The 23,007-nt window shown below is 53.2% G+C and overlaps 1 protein-coding gene across 2 annotated transcripts in view; it reads left to right on the top strand.

The window, feature by feature from the left end:
• The window catches only part of ARID4A (AT-rich interaction domain 4A), a 48,872-nt gene that overhangs the window by 24,155 nt on the left and 1,710 nt on the right, over window positions 1-23,007 (top strand). For both annotated transcript variants that reach the window (XM_029079014.2, XM_029079013.2), the window contains exons 8-22: window positions 623-702; window positions 1,320-1,393; window positions 1,820-1,986; window positions 9,849-9,921; window positions 10,522-10,616; window positions 10,748-10,845; window positions 11,931-12,162; window positions 12,727-12,974; window positions 15,557-15,754; window positions 17,555-17,639; window positions 17,839-18,040; window positions 19,324-20,526; window positions 20,732-20,836; window positions 22,288-22,497; window positions 22,729-22,875. In XM_029079014.2, coding sequence (XP_028934847.1) covers window positions 623-702; window positions 1,320-1,393; window positions 1,820-1,986; window positions 9,849-9,921; window positions 10,522-10,616; window positions 10,748-10,845; window positions 11,931-12,162; window positions 12,727-12,974; window positions 15,557-15,754; window positions 17,555-17,639; window positions 17,839-18,040; window positions 19,324-20,526; window positions 20,732-20,836; window positions 22,288-22,497; window positions 22,729-22,875 — 3,217 coding nt within the window. The remainder of the gene's footprint in view (window positions 1-622; window positions 703-1,319; window positions 1,394-1,819; window positions 1,987-9,848; window positions 9,922-10,521; window positions 10,617-10,747; window positions 10,846-11,930; window positions 12,163-12,726; window positions 12,975-15,556; window positions 15,755-17,554; window positions 17,640-17,838; window positions 18,041-19,323; window positions 20,527-20,731; window positions 20,837-22,287; window positions 22,498-22,728; window positions 22,876-23,007) is intronic.

Genomic DNA, 23,007 nt, shown 5'->3' with positions numbered 1-23,007 from the left:
TAATAGTAGTATTTGTTAAGCACTTCCTATGTGCCAAGCACTGTACTACGCGCCGAGGTGGATACGAGCAGATCAAGTTGGACCCAGTCCCTGTCCCATGCGGACCTCACAGTCTCGATCCCCATTTTACAAATGAGGTAACCGGGGCTCGGAGAAGTAAAGTGACCTGGCCAGCGTCACACAGCAGACAAGTGGTGGAGCTGGGATTGGAACCCATGACCTTCTGAGTCCTAGGCCAATGCTCTATCCACTATGGCATGCCTTATTCTACCCTGAGGGATTATAATACTGTTCCAGGCTCTTCTTCGAGTGGTTCATGGTGAGGCAGCCAAGAGGTCCTTCCATCGTGGTCTGACAGTTCATACACTCAGCCCTAGCCTTTCTGTTTTGACTGGAAATAACATAAATCAGTAGTTATTTGGTTCCGTGAATGTCTCCTGTCTGCGATAAAGGCTACGGTCTATTTTGTGGAGCAGCGGGTGGGGGACCTTCAGTGGGGAGTAATGGAGTCCTTGAGATTGAAACACTCAGTAGAGCTTCAGTGTTCTTAAAGCAAAGGAAAAAAAAACCCCTCACCCCCATGCAAGAATGTAAATGTGTATGTTTTTATTTGAAATTTCAGGTAGTATCGCCCAGCTGTAATGATGACATCACAGTGAAAAGAGACCAATGCCTAGTTCGGTCATTTGCGGATTCCAAATTGTGAGTAATAGGCTATTTCCCAGTGTGAGATCCATTCAGTTTGGTAAGCGTGGCTGGAACTGTGTGGGCAAGCACGCCTGATGGTAATGCATCCATCAGGTTTAAAATTCTGCTTTTAGTCACTCAGATGTATTTACTGAGCGCTTACTGTGTGCAGAGCACTGTACTAAGCGCCTGGGAGTGTACAGTAGAACAGACAGATTCCCTGCCCACATGAGCTTATAGTCTAGAGGGGGAGACAGACGTTAATATAAATAAATAAATGACAGATGTGGACATAAGTGCTGTGGAATTGGAAGTGGGGAATGAATCGAGAGAGCAAGTCGGTGACGCAGAAGGGAGTGGGAGAAGAGAATAGGAGGGTTTAGTCAGGCAGCGTTTCTTGGAGGAGATGTGCCTTCAATAAGGCTTTGAATGCGAGGGAGGGTAATTGTCTCTTGTTCGGAGCCCTCTGGGGGAGAGAGTGTCCATTCGGTAGTTTGAGGTCCTCTCCTCGCACTTTGCAGCCAGCCTGCGATTTCCAAAAATACGATGGGGGGCTCGGACAGCATGACTTCACAGGCACTGGATGATCTCAGCGAGGTGGTTTTGAGTAAATCGGGTCCTTTCTTTTTCAGTTACTCAATAGCAAGGAAGGACATCAAGGAAGCAGACTTCAATCTCCCCAAGACCGAGCTGTCGACTAAACGAGGTAGAATACTAAGCTTGGGTCACGTTACGTCGTGTTTCACCCGATAAGCAGTCACTCTTGTAGATATCACCCTGTGGTGAACGCCCCTAAGGTGAGGCTAGACTGAATTGTCTACTTTGCCCCTATTTTCAAATATCCAGAGTGATTCATTCATTCAGTTGAATTTATTGAGCGCTTGCTGTGTGCAGAGCACTGTACTAAGCGTTTGAAAAAGTACAATACAGCGATAAACAGTGACGTTCCCCGCTCACAACGAGCTTACGGTCTAGAGGATTCTTCCCATCGAGACCGTCATTTCCTTAATATTTTTCTGGGCGAGGGCACCGTTTCACGGTCTCATCTCAAAAATGCCGTCGGACCCTAAATCGCTAGGAAACGGCACCATTGGACTTGCAGTGTGTGAACTCCGAGTATTCTCCCTCCCAGGGCTGCAGGAAGCAAGCAGTTTTCTGAAAACCAAAGCTGTTCCCGACCACTGGAAAATGGACATAAGTGAAATCCTCGAGTCTTCCAGTAGTGACGAAGAGGGCGGAACAGCTGAAGAAAGCGAGGAGGAAAAAGAGAAGGAGGATGAAAAGGAGGAAGAGGAAGTGGTAAGTGCAAGAGTTTAGCCAAAGGAAGTGAAAACGCATCATCTCTTAAATCGGGGCGGGCAAATTGGGAGGGGGTGGAGAGTTAGGGAGGGGATATTCGTCTTTTTCTCCGAGTCGCAGACTTCATCCTCTGTCCCACAATTACTCTGTCCCTATGCTTCGATTGAGTTGTTCAGCTAGACCACAGATGTTTCTGAAAAGGAGTGTTTTCTCCTTATAATCCAGTATACAGATTGTCCCTAGTTCCTCTGGAATTGTCCCAGAAAGATGCAGCAGAGAAGACAGAATCGTTAAGGGTATTTATTGAGCGCTCACTGTGTGCCGAGCAACGTACTAAGCCCTGGGGAGCGTACAGTACAACAGAGTTAGTAGACTTGGTCGGAAGTATAAGGGGTTGTGTTCCCTATGTGGGATCTCCAGACTCCCCTGTTCACCCTGGGGGGCTGCTTCCCTGGTCGTCTGAATATTCTTTCAAAACCACGGCGTCGTGGCTAGAGCACAGTCCTGGGAGTCAGAAGATTGTGGGTTCTAATCCCGGCTCTGCCACTTGTCTGCTGTGTAACCGTGGGCAAGTCACTTGACCTCTCTGGGCCTCAGTTACCTCATCTGTAAAACGGGGATTGAGACTGAGAGCCCCATGTGGGACGGGGACTGTATCCAATCCGATTTGCTCGTATCCACCCTAGCGCTTACTACAGTGCCTGACACACAGCGCTTAACAAATACCACTCTTATTACAATCCCCCGGGGCAGTTTTGCAGATGAGCCCAAGCCTACCTTTTGATGCGTGTATTGTAAGCTTGTTGTGGGTAGGGAATGTGAAAACCAATGTGAACATCCCCTCTAGACTGTGAGCGCGTCGTGGGTAGGAAATGTCACTGTTTATTGTATCGTACTCTCCCAGGCGCTTAGTACAGTCCTCTGCACACAGCAAGCGCCCAAGAAATACGATTGATAGATATCCAATTGTCAGGTAACGTTTCCATTTCCGTCCATTTGCTTCTCGGTGTCCAGTGCTGCTCTCGCCCACTTTCCCCAGAGCGACGACGCAGAGAGCCCGATGTTACGAATGCGTTCACTCGGCTGCTCTCTATTTGAGAGCCGGGGAGGGGGCGGAGGGAGACGACAGGTGGGTGAAACGGGGAAGACAGGAGCGCCTCGGCGGGCTTTCGTCCTTTGCCGTCGGCTCGGGCGAGTGGTGTTTTTTTTGTGTCTGGGCTCTGGGTGCGTCTCTGACCCAGTTGGATGGAGAAAAGTAAACTTATTTTGTTTTCCAAAGGGGGGCAGGTCTTCCTCTCCCGTCACCTCCTCTGCAGTCCAGGCTACGGATCTGTCACTCCCGAAATCCCGGAATGGCCCTTCCCACTTGCAGGCGGCCTACCGTGTTGCCATAGTAACATGCTGTTGGTTCTCACTGAGCATGCTCAGGAGGGGCAGGAAGGTTTAGCAGAGGCTTGGCTGGCTGCCAGGCGAGGTTTGCCAGATGCTTTGAAATGGGCCGTCTTTCTTTCCCTTTCATGTAATGTCCGATTTTGTTTTAACGTGGAGGAGAACGTAAGTCATGCCGGGGAGCCGTTCGGATGCGACGGCCCGAGAGAGAAAGCAAATCTCGGCCGCGAGTTAGCCTGAAAAATGTCCAGGCACCGGGCAGATTAAGTAGGAGGGAAACAAACCTGACCATTTTGCATTTGAAAGGGAGCGCAGCACCTAGGTAAGGATTCTGTGTGCGTCTAACGTGAAGCCGCATTTCGATTGCTAATATGTGGATGGACGTCAGGCGTGGGGAAACTCCCGAAGGTCTGGTCTGGAAGCCGCTGAGCCACCCGTAATCAAGGGTAATTGTTTTCTTGTGTAAAGACAGCGGGAGTCTATTTTTAGCTATTCAGGGGACGGAAGCTGTGTCCTTTTTTTTCCCCTTCCTTCCCCCCCCCCTTCCAAAAAAAGAAAAAAAAAACCTGAATAAGCTTGGGATTTGTTTAAAACGCCCCTCTAACTCACTTGCTTTGGGAAACCTGAAGACTGAACGTTAGATGGGAAGAAATTCTGTCCAGGTGCTTCTCTGCTATCTTTTATTCATTTCCAGGGTGGGATGTGCCCAGTACAGCAATCTAGGATCAAGAATGAGCAGGCCACAATTTTGCAGGGTGTGAACTGCTGCAGCCTGCTTTATTAGGATTAGCTGGAGCCGCCGGTGCTAATGACTGGAAATCGGAGGTTCGATTCAGTCTGGTGCTTCTGGTTTTTATTTCTGCCCTTTGCAGATCGCACTCGGCCTAAAAGCCATGCAAATTTATGAACAAAGAAACCGGAGCTGGGTGGTTTGGTTTTGGGTTTGTTTTTTGCTCTTTTTAAGGAGGTGGAGAGAGAAAAATAACGGTGAACAAATGAGGCTTTAAAATTCTGACTTGAGTTGGCATTTGCAAGGACAGGAGAAGGGGCTATTCTGTAGAAAGGAGCCCCGTTGTTTTCAGGTGACAGTTTACCTTAAGGTAGACCCTGGGGCTGTAGGCACCTGGAGGAAAGCGATGGGCCCATTTGAGGTTGGAATGGCAGAAGGCAGGCTCTAGTTTACAGTGGGTGTGTGAGACCCGTGGGGAAATTGCAGGTTTGAAGTGCTGGCCAGACTAAATTGCTTGATTAGCAGGAACTTCTGGGCGTTTATATCTCTGTTCTACCTCCAGGCCAAGCCAGTTGGTTTTCTTGAGTGAGTTCCCCCTCCTTCCCACCTTCCAGCTTTAAAAAAAAAAAAAAAAAAATCAGCTGCAGTTTGGCAGCTGACTCCAAAATTCAGCTGCTGAATCATTCTAACCCACAAAACGAATGAATTTTCTGTTCAATTTAACTGGCTCTCGCCGTGGTCAAAAGTAAGGTTATTCCGCTCCATCTTTGCCGGAGCCAAGGGGGAGTGTTAACTTCAGCCCATCCAGGCTAGTGAACGGCCGGTTGGTCCGACTTGCCGTCACGGGCCTTTTAGCCAAATCTTTGCGGGGCTGGGGGTGTCCAATCGTCATTTCATAATGCAGCGATGCGAAAGTCTGGGCTCGCGCCCAAAGATCGGTCTCCAAAAGCGCGCCGATCTCATGGTGGTCCTCGATCCGCTTGGAACGGAATTTAGCCGACCACTCAGTTCCGACAACCATCAGGCAGGTTGGTGGAGGCTTCCTCGGGGCTGGAGGGGACAGAATATTTTGTCTCCGTGCGTACAGGCACAACTGTTGTGGGAAAACGCGTGGAGATTCTGGAACGATCTCTCCTTTGATTCCGCGCCCTTGGCGTCCCGCCCGGGGCTATTTTTATGAATGATGATGAATTCGGTGACTGCAGGGGGGACACAGGAGGAAAAATGCCCTCGTGAAGTCCTCGGTGTGGGGGTACCCTGGGCCGAGAAGGGCCCGACGAGATTGTAAAAGGACGGGAACGGGGCCGGGGCCGGGGGGGGGGCTGTCCACTGAATGTGATTCACTGAACTGACCGACTCAGGCACCCGGCCAAGCCAAGAGGCGCCTCTGGGACGCACGGTGGAATGTCGACTCGGGTGTCGGTGATACGCAGAGCGTAGCGTCTATTTCTGTGTCTGGCAACATGTGTACGGGGACCCGCTCCTTTCCAAGACAGCTGGGGGAGAGTTGGTTGGATGGGTGTGGTCGACGTGCCATCCGGAAGAACAGATCTCCGGAGGCCAGGACTTCAGAGGGCAGGGAAGAGTGGGAGCGGGGCAGACCGAGGCGATGGCTGGGAGGCCGGTTGGAACCACAGGCCGGCACCTAAAGCTCGTTGCTTTAGGCTTGGCACGTCACTTCTCTATGGCCGCAAGTCGCATAAGCTGACGGTCTTTTGACCCAGCAGTAGACCGAAGGCACAGGAGCAAGTTCAGCAGTCTTTTAGAGAATTTCAGATTATTGGGTTGAATTCACATTGACTACCAGCGGGCGGAACGAGTGGCATCCGCTCCCCTGGCTCTGAGCCTCCTAAAATGACCAAATCATCTTTCCTGGGGGGAAAACGGCCAGTCGTTCGGGAGAGCCGACCCCCAAGTCGACTGGGGTGAGAATCCTTTCTTCAGGACGGTGGGGTAATTTCCCCAGCCCGCCAAACCCATAGTTCAGTCGGGTCTTAACACACATTTAGTGGATTGCACCATCTGACCCTATTGCCAGAGTCCGAGCCTGCCGCCAGGGTTCTCCAGGTTGGGTCATCTTCCTGATTTGGCTCGACTTCCCTGTCCAAATTCTGCACCAGCAGCCCTGCGTGGTTTCTTTTCTCCTTGGGGGAGTTTTCCTGAGGCAAGTGGGACTTTTGAAAGGTCGATCAGTTGTCCCTTTCAGCTTTCTCTCTGCAGTCGAGAGAGGGAGAAGCATCTGAGGACAATCTGGGGGCCCCTGGGGAAACGACCCTCCTTGCCTGTTTTTGTCTGAAGGGGCTTTTGGGGCGGGAGGGGCAATTTATTTGCTCTGGGCAATCTTCTGTCACTCTTGTTCTTGCTCCTTCCTCCTCCCTGTGGGAGTTTAAAACCACCACTCTAAGAGCAGTTTGATCCACTGCAAAAGCAGCGTTTTTATTTCAGACGTTTCTGGGCAGATTGTACCGGCGCTGAAGTAGCCCCAAATCAGTTTTCGAAGTCTAATTTTAGGATGAGACTGTTTCAGAGCTCAGGCTGGAGGCGATGGATTGGGAGAAATTCCTGTTTCGTCATAACCACTGAACACCCAGGATTCAGCGGGCAGGGGATCACAGTATAACATTAAAATGAAGTTCTCAGTCTGGAGATATCAATCAGTTTGTTTATTGAGATCTTACTGTGGACAGAGCACTGTACTGAGCGCTTGGGAGAATACGAAATAACAGAGTTGGTAGACATATCCCCTGCCTGCAACGACCTTACCGTCCAGAGGGCAAGAACGATATTAGCTTAAATAAATTACGGATAAATGCCTTGGGGCTGAGGGAGGGGTGAATAAAGGGAGCAGATCAGTGCGAAGCAGAAGGGAGTGAGAGAACAAGGGAGTGAAAGAACGAGGGCTTAGGAAAGGCCTCTGGGAGAAGATGTGCCTTCTGTAAGGCTTTGAAGGTGGGGAGAGTGATGGTCTGTTGGATGTGTGGAGGGAGAGTGTTCCAGGCCAGAGGGAGGACGTGGGTGAGAGGTCGGAGACGAGATAGACAAGATGGAGGTAGGGTGAATAGGTTGATGCCTGGGGAGTCAAGAATAGTCTTTCCTTACCTGAGGGGCAGGGGCTGAGCGAGTTCACGCGGCGTTTAGTGCAGCCCGGCCTCGGCGGAGCCGGGAGCGGCCTTCCCGCGTTATCGGGAGGAACGACCCGCCCCCCGGCGCATGCCCTCACAACCGGAGCATCGGCAGCCTGGGCTCCCCCTCAGCTCGGCGAGAACGTGGCCCTGACTTTCCAGGAGCACTGAGTAGCCCTCTGTTTCGTTTCTGGATTTTGTTTTTTGTTTTTTTTAATAGTATTCGTTAGGCGCCTGCCGCATGCCAGGCACTATAGTAAGCACTGGGGTCAATACAGGCTAACCAGGTTGCACGTAGTCCACATCCCACATAGGCCTCACGTTCTTGATCCCCATTTTACAGATGAGGTCCCGGAGGCATAGAGAAGTGAAGTGACTTGCCCAAGGTCACCTAGCAGACAAATGGATCCAGGATTGGAACCCAGGTCCCTCTGATTCCCGGGCCCCTGCTCTACCCACTAGGCCACACTGCTTCTCCCAGATGCCAGATCCTTGCTTCTGCCAAATCCGTGGCTTCAGGCGGTTCATGGGGCCTTGGGCTTGGTCGGTATTCCCTTCTTGCCTCGGTGCCTTGATTCCATCCTGACCTGGGCTGGGGCAGACCCCCTGCTGACGAGCATCAGGTGGTCTTGGCACCTCAGGCCTGAGGAGTCTAGAGACTGTGGCCTCCACTCAACTCTGTGGATGGCAGACAAAAGAACTCTTTGGGTCTGAAGCGTAAAGAGGCCAAAAGGAGGGGGTTTTTTTAGACCTGGAGAAAATTTGCTAGCTAGAAACCCGTTCTGGGCATCGAGGAGTTTCAGGAAGAAAACAGTACGGCGGCATGTGACGTTCCCACACTGTTTTGACCCGTAAACCATTGTTTCCATCCTTCGCTGTATGGTAGTCATCTTGGAGAGGCTTCATTCATTTTTCCCCCTGATGAGGCAGTGTGAGTTTGAAGACTTCATAAGACAGTGGCCAAACCACCATACATTTGAAAGGGAAATGCCTCTGAGAATATTTCAAACGAAAAATCAAGCACTTGGGAAAATCATCTTCCACGAGGGAAGCAGCATGGCCTAGTGGGTAGAGCCCGGGCGGGGGAGCCAGAAAGTCGTGCATCCTAATCCCAGCACCGCCACTTGTCTGCTCTGTGAACCTGGGCAAGTCACATCACCTCTCTGGGCCTCAGTTTCCTCATCTGTGTAATGGGGATTAAGACCGTGAGCCCTTTGTGGGACAGGGACTGTGTCCAAACCGATTATCTTGTATCTGCCCCAGCGCTTAGAACAGTGCCTGGCACATAGTAAGCGCTTAACAAATACCGTAATTATTTCTATGAACTCCCTTAGAAAGCCGATCCCTTTCATGTCCGGATGTTTTATGTGGACAACCAGACTGGCCATCGGTTCAGGAAGGCCAGTTGGAACTGGGAGGTTCAAGAGAGGGACAGGGTGGGGAGAAAGACAAGGGTTGATTGGAGGGAAAGGGAAGATGGCTACACCTCCGTTGCCTCGCACACTTTATGACAGGATTGCCAGGCTGGCTCGCTGGGGATGGTCACGAGTGTCGCTCATTTGCTATCGGGTGCCATTTTTCAGACTCTCCAGTTGATCCTCCAACATCATTTCCCTACAGTCCTGGCCATCCAAAATCCCTGTCAGCTCCTTCCCTGCCCAGGGAACTCCTGGGGGATCAGGACAGGCTTCGGTGTCCGAGGCTGGAAGTTAGCTGCCGCAAACCGCAAGGTTACCGTGGTTGTTTAGGCACGGAAACCCCCAGAGTCAAAACAGAAGTTCCATTTCTCTGTAAGACGTAAAAAGTCTCCGGCGGACACGGTATCTGCCGTGCAGATCCGGAGGGCAAGGCGGTTCGTTTTTTCCTGCAAAAAGGAACTTTGAAATAGGATGTTCCTGTGAAATGGAAACGAACCAAAAGTCAGTGCCAACTGAAAGAAAAAATCGTCAACCCAAATCCATGTACTCCATTTCCCCAAAATCAAAATAACAATAGTCTGAGCACCATAATGAGAAAGCGACTCCTTATTCATTGAAATGAAATCATTGAATACTTTTATAAAACGTGTTTCAGAGTGCGCGTTTATTTTCGAGTCATTTTCTTCGGCAGGAGAAACTGTTGGATTTGCTCTTCCATTAGCTCTGTTCATTCAGAGTTGACAACCTCAATTGTGGATTAAATCTGACGTTTGGTAATATTGTGATGGGAAGTGAAAGGTTCAAGAGTAAGGAAGAGTAACTTCGCCTGGAGACACGAGTCTGTGGGAGTGACTGGTGTCTAAGCTAAAAAACGAATGCATTTTGAAGAATCAGCAAACAGCACCCCGCGTTTCCGATTCTAGGAACCTTAACCTTGGGGACGTCGTGATTATGTAAGGACACTTGTGTGTAACGACGCTTCTCCCTCAAACCCGGAGCCGTGAATTCGGTGCCGTGGATTTCACGCTTTGTACGAGCGCAGGGTCAGCAGTACTGCTTATGCCTTGTTTCACTTGACCGTCTACGTGCTGGAACTTTTCTAGTGCGTGTTGACCCCTCCGTAGACGGGGATTGTATTTCCTCCTCGGCTTCTTCCCCCCGGGAAGTCTGGTTTGCTTGACCGTACGCTTTTATTTTTTCCAGCCTGAGGACGAGCCCGACCCTGAAGAGAGGGACAACTTCCTCCAACAGCTTTACAAGTTTATGGAAGACAGAGGTAGCGAATTTTATTACTCTTCTAAAGCGGGCTGTTCTTTTTCATGCCCCTTCCCCCCACAGTTTTTCTTCATATTTTCCTCATTTTTTCATGGGGGAGAGCCTGAGGTGTCACGTTTTGCACGCTCTTGATTCGATTTCGGAAAGAACTCTGAGTCCGTTGTGGCGACTGCTACTTTTTAAATTCCCCTTACAAACAGGTTACCGTCTACAGAGCGCTTCTTAAAGATGGGAACCCGATAGATTTTGCCTTCTCCCGGTGGAAATTATAGAAATGATCCAAGGGCCATTTGAAACCCTCGACTCCTCGGCACTCTGTAGCAGCTCTCCAAAAAGGAGCAGGAGGGGAGCCACCCATCGACGATCTAGCCTCCGACGCTTCAAATCGGCCCCGCTCCGAGTGCCGAGGGCGATTTTTAGCGTCAGACTCGACGCAGGGGATGGAAGGGGTTGGCGTGGCTCGGCCCAGCCCGACCCTGTAGCTCTCTATATCGTTCCACCAGCCCCCACCCCAGTAGGCATATTCTGGCTTGGTTTCTCCGTCTTCTCCGCTGTCGGAAATCTAACCGGAATTTCTTTCCTTTTTTCTTACGGCAATTAGGAACTCCCATCAATAAACCACCAGTGTTGGGCTATAAGGATCTCAATCTCTTCAAACTCTTTAGGCTGGTCTATCAACAGGGAGGCTGCGACAGTGTAAGTTGTTGCGTCGCTCTTTCTAGCAAAGGGGTCTGCGCGATTAAGGCCGCAGTGACGTGGATGTTAGTGCGGGGTCCCGAATGGCCGGCGGTGCGGCTCGTAACAAATGTTGCGTTCTAATTTTTCAGATCGATAGTGGTGCTGTGTGGAAGCAAATTTATATGGACCTCGGCATTCCAATTTTGAACTCAGCTGCTTCGTACAACGTAAAAACCGCTTACAGAAAGTAAGTAGGGGATTTTTTTTCCAAGAATGTCTATCTGTAGGACACGGCCGTTACCGAACGTGAAGCCGTTCTTTCCTTTTATTTTTTGCACGTCGAAGAGAAATTTAAGAATACTGGGCAATTCCCAGACGTCCTTTGTTTAATCCTAACTCTGCCACTTGTCCGCTGTGTGACCTTGGGCAAGTCACCTCACACCTTTGGGCCTCAGTTACCGCATCTCTAAAAACGAGGATTAAGACTGAGGGACCAGGATTGTGTGCAACCCGATTTGCCTGTATGCACCCCGGTGCTCAGTACAGTGCCTGGTACCTAGTAAGCGCTTCACAAATACCACCATTAATATTTAGGTGTAATGGACGGTTGAAACTAGTGTCGATCAAGACCTCGGGGTTTGGTTGTTTTCAGAGTGCAGCTGCCGTTAACAATATGATGTGATTTGTCGCCCGAGCCCCTCTCTTTTTCCATGAGAAGTATTAGTATTTTGGTAAAAGCTGCATATGTTTAGCCAATTTGGTGAACACAAACGTTTTAGAGAAACTTTGCATTTCAGATGAGGTGGAATGGGTCCGTCGTATTTATCGAACACCTATTCTGTGCAGAGGTCTGACCAGAGTGCTGGGAGAAACGGTGTGGTCTCGCGAATGGAGCCCAGGGCCTGAGAGTGGCTTCGCCACTTGTCTGCTGTGTGACCTCGGGCAAGTCACTTCACTTCTCTGGGCCTCAGTTACCTCATCCATAAAATGGGGATTAAGACCGTGAGCCCCACGTGGGACGGGGACCGTGTCCAACCTGATTAACTTGTATCTACCCCAGTGCTTGGCACGTAGTAAACGCTTCACAAGTACCATCGTTATTATTAACGAAAGATCCCTTGCCCACGTGGATCTTTACTGTCCAGCAGAAGAGGCAGGCATCAGATTGTTTACCAGTAAAAGGAAGAAGTGGTGAAATATTGGCATAGGTAAAATGACGAAACCAGAATGCTCGGCAGTACGTTGCGTCACTCAGAGATCGTTTTTCAGCGGCAATTAGTGAAACCTTGAGAAATGTCATAAACCGACTGTTTTGGAACCTTGTTTGGGCAGGTATCTCTATGGTTTTGAAGAGTATTGCCGCTCGGCAAATATTCAGTTTAGGACCATTCACCATAATGAACCCAGAGTTGTAGAGGAGATTCAGAAACAAGAGGAATCGATGGCCGAAAGTGCAAAAGTGGAACCCGAGATGCCTCCAGTGGAAGTAAAAAATGAAGTCGAAGAAAACGTCGACTCAAACAGCGAAAGCGAAAGAGAAGAAATTGAACTGAAATCCCCACGAGTAAGTGACGAGGGCCCATCCGGGGTGGATCGGGAAGGGCTAGGAGGCAGAGGGCGGCGGACTACCCCGGCAACACGTTACCCGCCGGAAGTGGAGACGAGCGACTGCCGTGTGAAAGCGGGCGAGGCCAGCTCGCGTGGCTGCTATCAGTCGGTCAGTGGTACTTATTGAGGGCTTACTAGGTGCACAGTACTGTACTGAGCGCTTGGGAGAGGACAATACAGCGGAGTTGGCAGACTCGTCCCCTGCCCTCAACAAGCGGGGCAGACACAGAGGGGGGGACAGCCAGGAAAGTCATCGTCGTCCAGAGGATTCGTCCTTAGCGCAGCTGGCCGTTTTCACCGTTCGGTTACAGCGTCTCGCCCCCCGCTCCGAGGGGTCCGCCACGACCCCCTCGTTAGAACAGGAAACCGGGAGAGGACCACTTGGCCGAATGAGACCTTTGGCACTTGTTCCGGCAAGTGGGGGCAGGACAGATATCGGGTCTCCGGTTTTTGCGGGGACGTTGTCTTTTCTCCTCTCAAGGGATGACGACCCGATGACGTTTCTCTCTCTCTCTGCTAGGGGCGAAGGAAAATTGCTCGAGATGCTACCCCCGTCAAAAAGGAAATGGAAGACGACAGAGCGGAAGACAAAGCGAAGGACAGCAACAAAGAAAATAAAGATGTGGAAGAAGAGACGGCTGAAAACGCAGAGAAGAAGGAAGGCGAGGTGGGGAGAAGAGTCACACCAAAGCTTAAAGAGAAGAAAATCAAAAAGCAGGAAGAATCCGACAGGGACTCAGACGAAGAGGACGAGAAGCGGACGGAGAGGTACGTTGAGATTGTTTTTTGTGTTTTCTTTTTTTTTCACCTACAAGGGTTGGCCAGTAAGAGTATTATTTATTGAACGCCCAACGGGTACAGCACACGGTACTCAGACCGCGGCCGGCGGTCAGAGCCCCAGTTTGTTCCCGGGTCCGAGGGGTGTTACCCCCTCATCTCGTCTTGTGGTGGCGACCGCAGCGTTTTCCCCACCCCCGGCCCCTCAGCTGGGGGGCTCTGCAGCAGACAGCCGGGCACGGAGCTGCGGGAAAGCGCCCCGGGCCCACCCGGACTTTGGAAAGGGAGCCCGCGGGACTCCCGGCCCCAGACCGGAACGCGCTGTCCCCAGAGGGGGTAGTTCGGTCTGTGGGGCGGCCCCCGCCCCCCCTCGGCCGGCTTTCTCTTTTTTCAGGCTGTCCTCTTAGGTGACGTGGCATCCCATTCCCCGTCTGTCCTCCCGCGCAGCGGAGCCGACCGATAAATCGAGGCCCTCCCTCGTAGCGGTTCAGCCCGTCTCTTCGACGCCCGCCTTCGTTTTCCGGCCCCGCTCCCTGCTGCTCCAAATGGGTAACGGGAAAAGCAAGGCGTTGGGCAGAGGGGCCGGGGCCTCGACACCCTCTCGGCAGCCGGCCGCCGGATTATCCGACTCGGCCTGGCTGGTACAACCTAGATTTTCAGGGTCCGGGGGACGCGGGGCCTCGACGGGGAGCGAGGGGGCCCAGAGCACCCTAACCCAAGTGGAAGTGTCAAGGAAAGCCCGCGAAGGAGCGCGACGCTTTCTCCCAGCGCCTCTAGTCACGGGGCCAACAAGTGTCGACCGGGGGTGAGGCGTAGGTGGTTTGAGCCCCCAGAGGCTTGGGAGAGCCACGATTAGACACGTGGATCCGAGGATCGCCGACGGGGACTTGCAGCGAGAGATTAGTTCAGTCAGGAGAGGGAGGAGGGAACTCTTTTGAGAGGAGAAACTGAGGAAAGACTGACCGAGGCAAGGACTCTGGTTGCTGAGCCCGGGGAAGGCAGCCGTGCACCTTCTAGCTTCCCACAGCCTGGCTTCGTCTTCTCATTCCTTGCGGGAATCAGGGGGCCGGGCCACCGTCCACTCGCCCTGCAAATCTCTGACCGGCCCAGGAAACCTCACTAACCTTTCCCCTCTTCTCCTCCCGCCTCCCCGCCCTTTCCCAACCACAGGTCCACCCCGCCAGGGATGGGGCAGCCTGTTGGCCCGGCCAGGTCCCCGGCTTCAGGGACCATGAGCCCCTGCAGGTCTTTTCACAGCTTGTCAGGTAGTATCGGGGAGCTGCATGCAGTCCTTTCCAGCTGGGGAGGAGTGGCCGGCCCCGCCGAAGGGGTAAGGGGCCGGTCGGAGGGATCGGCCTTTTCTCCCCCGCCCCGTCTCAGCCCACGGCCGCTCCGGGGAGGCCGTGGGCTGAGGCGGGAGGACCGATCCCCCCGACCGACCCCTTCGGGCCACCTGAGAGATCGTCCTCCCTGAGCTGAGCGCTCTCCCCCTCTCCCCGGTCACGGCAGGAATGGCTCAGCGCCTCGGCGTCTCGCGAGCTTTCCCTCCTCCTCGTCGTCCCTGATGGAGTGGATGTCGGCGGCGAACCGGGGCGACGTGGTGGCGGCCGCTCGGGGTCACCCCGCTCGGAGAGGTCCCCGGCCGGCCGGCAGCCGTCGCGGCCCGCCGCGGAGGGCGGAAGGACGCCGGCTGCCGTGAGGCGTTCTCCCCGCCTCGGGCGGCCCCCACGCCTGCCACGGAGTGGGACGGCACTCCGACGGACTCCGGACAGCCCGGCGGCTGCAAGCGAACCGCCGTCTCCCACCTGGCCGGGCGGTCGTCCCCACGAGCCCGGCCGATTTCCTTTTATTATGCATTTTTTAAAAATGAAGCGCTTACTGGGTGCCAGCCACTGTACTAGATACAAGATAATGGACACCACCACTCCAGTGCGTCCTGGTATATTATCAGTAGATCGGCCGGTCTGTTGCTGCCGCACGTCTTCTTCGGTGCCCTTATTCGGTTGACGCTAATGTTTCCTCTTTTGGACGTCGGCTCATAAAGGGACCTCTTCCTTCTCCTCCTCCGTCCCCCCCAGCATAAAATTAAGAAGAATTCTAGTAATGATGATGGCATTTGTTAAGCGCATACTCGGTGCAAAGCACTGTTCTAAGCGCTGGAGAGGATGCAGAGTGATCAGGTGGTCCCACGTGGGGCTCACAGTCTTAATCCCCATTTTCCAGATGAGGTCACTGAGGCCCAGAGAAGTGAAGCGACTCGCCCCAAAGTCACACAGCTGACAAGTGGCGGCGCCAGGATTAGAACTCATGACCTCTGCCTCCCAAGCCCGGGCTCTTTCCACCGAGCCACGCTGCTTCTCTAATGGTGGTATACGTTAAGCGCTCAGTCATCCTCCTTTCCCACTTTCTTCTCTTCCTCCTTTTCCCTCCTTCCCTCCAGCCCCCCCCCCGCCCCCCGCATCACCTCCAAAAGGTAATATGGATCTTAAGATTCCTCCCCCTGGATCGTCTTAGCACGTGCTCTTTTAGTTTGTCAAACATCGCCTCATTCTCGCTCTTATAATTTGCTGCAGGGAGGAAACAGAACACAAAGGAGAATCAGAAGGAGAGGAAGATGAGTCAGACATGGAACCCTGCCTAACAGGAACCAAAGTGAAAGTAAAATATGGACGCGGAAAAACCCAAAAAATCTACGAAGCCAGCATTAAGAGTACCGAAACCGACGATGGCGAGGTTCTCTACTTAGTGCATTATTACGGATGGAACGTCAGGTGAGTAGGAGAAGACTCGCTTGTAACTAACGTGCACCGTTCTTAATGGAAAAAATGTTCGAATGTTGAGCAAATAAGATTGTGGCCGTCTATCCCCCACGGCCCCCAATATTTTGCCTCCGAGGATATTCGGCGTGACGTTTTCCATAGTTCAAAAAAAAACAACAGTGTCACGAAAGAGCAAGGTGCTTCCTAATGGCTTGTTGCAGAGTTGTGTGAACTGGCACTTCTGCCTGTTTAATCCTGAGGCGATCATTAAAGAAGATGAAACGGGCAGAATCCGTGGGCACCAAGAATGGTGGGTGGGTGTGTTTGCATCCCTCTTTCCCTGAGCTCCCCGTCCCTCAATTCCCTTGCCAGAATGTCTTCGATTTGCACCCTTCACCGCTACCTGTGGCCCACCTCTGCTATACTATACAGGCGACGGTTTTTAGGAGGGATCCCAGCAAGCCAGGTGCCACGACCCCAGACTTTGCCCCCTCCCTTGCACGAAGCCGATCTGTGGGTCCCGGTCCTTGCTGGGCCCCGGGCCGGGGGCCGGTCAAGATGCCATTTCCCGAGGCAGCCTCACGGCGGAAACGGAGCAAGGAAGCCGGGCGGTCCCCTAAACCGGGCCGGCATCCTAGGTGTTCTCGGAGTTGGGAGCGGCGCAGGGTGGAGAGGGTCACCGGGCAGGGCGGGGCCGGACGCTCCCCTTCGTCCCCGGCCCCCGAGCTGGACCAGCCAGAGCTGGCCTGCGGCGTCGAACCCCGTAGCTTTCGAAGCATCGCCCGGTGTCCCGGACCCCACTTCGGACCCAGGCTGCCTTTCGGGGATGGCCCGTGGGGACTCAGAAGTGGGACCGGTCCGAGTCATTCATTCAGTCGTATCTATTGAGCGCTTACTGTGTGCTGAGCGCTGTACTAAGCACTTGGGAGAGGACAGTGTAACAGTAAACTGACGCATTCCATGCCCACAACGAGTTTATAGTCTGCGGGGGGAGACGGGCATAAATAGGAATAAATAGATCAATTACAGCTTAGCCTGACGCTCTCCCTCCAACCCTCCCCCCCGGCCCCAGAGTGGTGGACTGTGAGTTGGTCAGGGCAGCTTCCCTTCTGTGAGGAGGCCTTCTAATGGGGCCCAGGAACCTCTAAGCCACTGAGTCTTGTCGACCTCGCTGACTGCCGTGGTCTGGGAGCGCTGGGGTGTGCCTCTAGACTGCGAGCTCGTTGTGGGCAGGGACCGGGTCTGTTTATTGTGGTATTGTACTTTCCCAAGCGCTCAGTACAGTGCTCTGCACAGTAAGTGCTCAGTAAATACGATCGAAATGGAATGCCCGCTGGGCCTGGGGGAGGCCGCCGGGTTTCTCTAGGTGAGTCAGTCAAATCGTATTCATTCGGCGCTTCCTCTGTGCAGTACGCTGTACCGAGCACTTTTTAGGTGAAAGAGGAAAGGGGGCTTCACGGGCAGCACTCGAGCCTGATGGGCCGGGAGCATTTATGCCGACTTGGTACCCTCCCAGACGCTTAGTACAGTGTTGTGCATGCAGTCGACACTCAATACATCCCATCAGACGCTTGATTCCTGAGGTCGGGCCGGCCTAGCGAATCTCTGATCGTGAGGCAATGTTCACGTCGCGGCCTACGGAAGCTCCCCTTGCAGTAAGAGTTCGCTTTGCCTGACCACATTCCCCCCACGGATGTAGCAGAGAAATATTTTTAAGCACCTGCTCCCTGAATGTATGCCATCCATTCTCCTCTCCTTGAAGAAAGGCGCAGATTTATCCTAAATCCCTCTGGCGTTTGTTTATTTTGATAGGTACGATGAATGGGTGAAAGCTGACAGGATAATATGGCCTTTGGAGAAAGGTGGACCAAAGAGGAAACAGAAGAAAAAAGCCAAGGTGATACTTTGTCGCTCAGTAGACTCGTTTGGGGTGGCTTTTGCCATCTCGGGAACGGTTCTGTAAAAACCTGTATGCGGGGTGATCTCTCTTCCATGGGGTGCCTAGCCGAACCGGGCAGGGCTTCGACGGATCGGGTCCTTCGGTCATTCCCGATTTCCAACCGACGTTTTCGGTTTGTCTGGTTTTTGTCGTGCAGAACAAAGATGAAGGTGAAAGAGAGGAAAAGAAAGATGAGGAGAGGCAGAAGTCAAAACGGGGCCGTCCGCCTTTGAAATCCACCCTCCCCTCGAACGTGTCCTGTGGTTTCCCCAAGCCCCCGAGCGGCGAGGGCAAGCCAGGTGCCAAGAGTGTTCGGAGCAGCTTGCCGGACAGCTCGCCTCTGTCCAACGGAGTGGAAGGTGTGGGGTTCTCGTGGCTTTCTCTCCCTTCACTCCCTCCCGTTGTTCCCTCCCGTCCTCCCCTCCATCCCTTCCTTCCGTCCCTCCCCTCTCCCTTCCTTCCCCCTCGCCCTCCCTTCACTCCCTCTAGTTCACCACCACTCGAGGTCTCAAATCTTGTTTTTCCAGGTTTCATGAGAAACAGCTCCATTTTCTGCCCCAGCAGCTTTAAAAACCTCATTTGGGGGAGTTTTTCAGTTTATTATTATCATCATCATCATCATCATCAGTAATAAGTTATGATGATGATAAATAGTATTTAAGTGCCTTTTATGTCCCAAGCACTCCACCAACTGCTAGAGTAGATACAAGATAAGCAGGTCAGACAAAGTCCCTGTCCCCAGTGGGGCTTGGCGGAAAGAGCACGGGCCTGGGAACCCAAGTAGGATGGAGAACAGGCCCAGAATCCCCATTTTCCAGATGAGGAAACTGAGGCACAGAGAAGTCCACTGACTTGCCGAAAGGCCGAGATCAGAACCCAGGTCCTTGGGCTCCCAGGCCGGTGCTCTTTCCGCCAAGCCACAGAGTTTAAATAAACCTAATGACGGTTAAATGTAAGAACTCATCCAAGGCAGGCAGAAGAAGCGATTCAGGAGTATCGGATTCTGATAGATGATCAGGCGCGTGCTTCATTTTCTCAGAGTGAGCTGAAGCCGATTTTGGGGGGTGGGTTCAGAATTAGCTGTCTGGGTATTTTCACGGCACGGGAGACGAGAGTCCTCAAAAGTTGGGTAGGGAAGGCCAGGTGGGGCCAGCTTGTCTGCAGGTTTTCCTGTCTTCCTTTCCTCCTCCCATCTCGCCTCCCTCACTATTACCCTATTTTCACACGCATTTCTCGAGCGCTTGCTGTGTGCAAAAGCAATCTAGATAGGGGTAAAGGCATGATAATTGAAGTTTTCCTTATCGTCTCCTCCCTCTCCCTAAAAAGATTCTCCTTAAGAAGACCCAGAACATGAGAGTCAGAGAGAGATTAGGAACTCTAACCTGAGGAGGGTTTCGCTAGCAATTCGGGATCTGAAAATTGCGGAAGTCAGTGTAGTTATCAAATCGATTGTATCGGTTCTTTTCCACATTTGGTTGATATAGCGAAGTGGCCTTTCAGCTTTGGGAAGGCTAAACGTCTGCAGTTAAATGAGTTGCATTCTACATGACCGATAACATCCTGTTTGGGGGGGGGGGGGAAACAAAAAAATCACAGCCTTGGAGCCGTCGTGTGTCATGTTTTCCCTTTTCCTTCCTTTCAGACTCTGGCTCATCTGATAGTGAAGTAGAAGACCCTTCTGAGAAGAATTTGTTGACCGAAGAACTTTCTCCCGAAATTTCGGAAGACCTGGAGAAGAGCGAAAAGCTACCGGGTGACAGATCGGATGACGAAAACCCGAAGATCCCCGAGGGTTTGAACGAAGGCGACCGGCCCCGGGGGCAGGAGCCCTCGGAAGCGTTGAAGTCGGAAGTCGAAGAAAGCGAACAGATAGGACAGGTGTTAGGAAGCCAGACCGAACAAGCAGAAGAGGGGAAGAGGGAGTCGGAAAAGTCTCCGAAAGGCAAAGGGAGGAGAAGCAAGCCAAAGCAAGAACCTTCTTTGGAAACGGCGAGGGATTCTCCCCCGGGCCCGGAAGATTGTCGAACCGAATCTCAGGTGGACTTCCCAGGCCTCGAGGCTGCGGCGTTGGATCGGAGAGAGTCCCCCTCGGCTCCCGAAGACGAATCAGACCCGTGTTCCAAAGAAAAGAAAGTGAAGAGGAAGCTGCCGGGGCAGTCGTCGCCTGAGAAGAAAGCGCGACTCGACGGTGAAAAGGAAGTGCCGGACATCGTGGCCGAAGAGAGGCCCGGCCAGCGTCCCGGCGCCGAGGAGAACCGGGGCCCGCGGGCCGGGGAGCGGCTCGAACCCGAAAACGAGGAGATGCCGGCGTTGACGGCCGAGTCCGACCGACTCGGGCAGGTGGTTCCCGTGCGGCCCTCGGAGTGTCCGGCGGAGGGGGTGGGGAGTGCACCGCTGAAGGAGGAGGAGGAGGAGGAAGAGGTGGGGGACGGAGCGAAGGAGGGGGAAGGGGCGAAGGAGGAGGAGGACGACACGATGCCGCTGATCGGACCCGAGACCCTGGTCTGCCACGAAGTCGATCTGGACGACCTGGACGAGAAGGAGAAGAGCGGCAGCGAGGACTCGGCCCTGGAGAAATCCGACCCCAACGCTCCGGCCTCCAACCCCCCCGCCCTCCCTCCAGCCTTGCCGCCTCACTTCTCGGCGGCTTCGCCCCTCGCCCTCAGCCAGGACGAGTCGCGGAGCGTGAAGAGCGAGAGCGACCTGACCGTCGAAGTGGACAGCGTGGCCGAGGAGTCGCAGGAGGCTCCCTGCGAGGTCGACCCGGCCGACGGGCTGGGGGCCGTCACCGCCACCCCGACCAGCTGCGGCGTGATGGTGCCGGAGAAGGAGAGCCGGGACAAGGGTGAGCGGCCGCTTGGGGAGTGTAAACGTCCGGTCTCGGCCCTGAGCCGACCTTAAATCTCCTGGGGACGATCCGGGAACCGTGGACGGGGAAGGGCTCCCTCTCGCCGACATCCGTCTCTCTCGAGGGCCTTGACGATGTAAAAAAGCAGAATAACCACAGATTGGGGGTGAACGTTTCATCGACGCCTCTCCCTCTGTTTCAGGCCAGAAAAGGCAGAGCGATGGAAACAGCGGATCGACGGCAAAGAAACAGAAGCGCACCCCAAAGCGAACAAGTACTGTAACCAAAAATGAAAAGAACGGGACAGGTATGTTCTTTCGGCCTTTGTGTAATCAGTCGGTGGCAGTTACGATGACCACGGTATTTGCTAAGCGCTTACTACGTGCCAGGCACTGTACTAAGCACCGAGGTAGATACAGGGTAATCCTTTGGACGCAGTCCCTGTCCCACATGGGGCTCTCAGTCTCTATCCCCCTTTTCCAGATGAGGTAGCCAGGGAAGTGACTTGCCCGAGGTCACACAGGAGACACGCGGCAGAGCTGGGATTAGAACCCAGGTCTTTCTAGTTCCCAGCCCGGGACTCACTACGCTGAGCCGTGCCGCTCCCCTAGTGAGCGCTTACCTGGCTCAGAACACAGTAGCTCTGTACTAAGGTCTTGGGAGAGTCCAGTATTTGGCTCCCAGAAGGATCTCATGGTCTAAGCTTTCGTTGCAGTGTTTTCTGGGAGCGCTGGCTGCGCCGTTGGTGGCTTGTTGGCTCAGTTTAGGGTCAGAGAAGGATCTGGATGCCTGGCGTGGAGTGGTGCCTAGGTGTGGGTTGGTCAAGCAGATGGGCTGAGGGAAGGCCCGCTGGATAGGGCTTACGGGATTTGGCTGGGCGTGGAAGCGAGAAGATCCAGTTAGCGAGACCACCTTTCAGTCAAACCGTGCGAAATCGATGAGGGTGGTATGTGTTAAGCGCTTACTATGTATCGGGCACTATTCCAAGCACTGGGGTAGAAACAAGCTAATGAGGTTGGACACGGGCCCCCGTCCCACGCCGGCCTCAAATCCCCATTTTGCGGGTGAGGAAACGGGGGCACAGAGAAGCGAAGCGATTTGCCCCAGTCACACAGCGGACGCGTGGCGGAGCAGAGATTGGAACGCGGGCGCCTCCGACTCCCATGCCCGTGCTCCCTCCACCGGGCCGTGATGCTTCCCTAATTCACCGTGTCTGCTGTTCCCCAACCAATGAAGAGCCCCCGTGTAGTCCTGAACACAAAGATCAGTCCATCGGTGGTGTTTGTCGAGCTCTTAACGTGCGCAGAGCGCTGTACTGAGCCCTGAGGGGAGAAGCAGCGGGGCCTAGTTGAAAGAACGTGGGCCAGGGAGTCAGAGGACCTGGGTTCTGATCCTGCCTCCGCCACGTGTCTCTTGAGATTCCTGCCTGGGCCGGGGACTGCGTCCAACCTGATTTACTGGTATCTACCCTAGTGCTCAGTACAGTGCTTGGCACATAGGAAGTGCTTAACAAGTGCCATAATTTGTATGTCTCTAGCACTCTCTCTCTTTCTTCACATATATATAAAATATATATATATATATATTTAAATATGTATAAAAAAATATATATATACACACACGATGGAGTTGGTAGACACGGTCCGAAGGTCGGATCACCCAAACTCGGTCAGGCCAAAGCCCGTTTTCCAGGCCCCTCCGTCCCCGTCGACGCCTCCTGTTGAGTGCTGTCCCGTCGAACTCCTCCTCTTCCTCCAGGGCAGAGCAGTGACAGTGAGGACCTCTCCGTCCTGGACGGTTCAAGCAAATGTACGCCGGTAAAACACATCGGCGTGACCAAGCCGCAGAAGCTGGCCCGGTCTCCCGCGAGAATGCTGTCACCGCACATCAAAGACGGAGAAAAGGACAAGCATAGGGAAAAGCACCAGAACGCATCCCCCAGGGCCTACAAATGGAGTTTCCAGCTAAGTAAGAAACCTTTGAAAGATGCATTTGACACACCGTGCGGGATAAGTTTGCCTTTAAGGAGTTGGCTTTCTCCCACGGACCTTTGTGACGTTAAGTCTGCCCGGGAATCCAGCATTTGCCGTCTCGGATGCCGTGAATTTAAGTTTTGACGGAAGCGCCTTCCTCGGTCTAGCGTGGGATGCGTCCGGCCCCGGGGGAGAACGATGAATTTGCCCTTTTCCGTTTCTCTAGATGAATTAGACAGTATGAACAGTGCCGAGAGAATCTCCTTCCTACAAGAAAAGCTTCAAGAAATCAGAAAATACTACATGTCCCTGAAGTCCGAAGTGGCAACCATCGACAGGAGGAGAAAGCGATTAAAAAAGAAGGATCGAGAAGGTAATCCAGGTTCAGTTCTCAACATCCCTTTGAGCCGGTCGTCTCTTCCCGTCTGACCTCTTCCCGGAGCTGCTGACCCCGATCCAGGGTTCCCAGTGGGTTTCCCTTTCCGTCCCCATCTCCCTTCAACTG

Source organism: Ornithorhynchus anatinus, chromosome 14 (genome assembly GCF_004115215.2).
Source record: "Ornithorhynchus anatinus isolate Pmale09 chromosome 14, mOrnAna1.pri.v4, whole genome shotgun sequence".
Taxonomy (NCBI): Eukaryota; Metazoa; Chordata; class Mammalia; order Monotremata; family Ornithorhynchidae; genus Ornithorhynchus; species Ornithorhynchus anatinus.
Note: the sequence above shows the minus strand (reverse complement) of the source record. Positions and strands in the feature narration are given on the sequence as shown.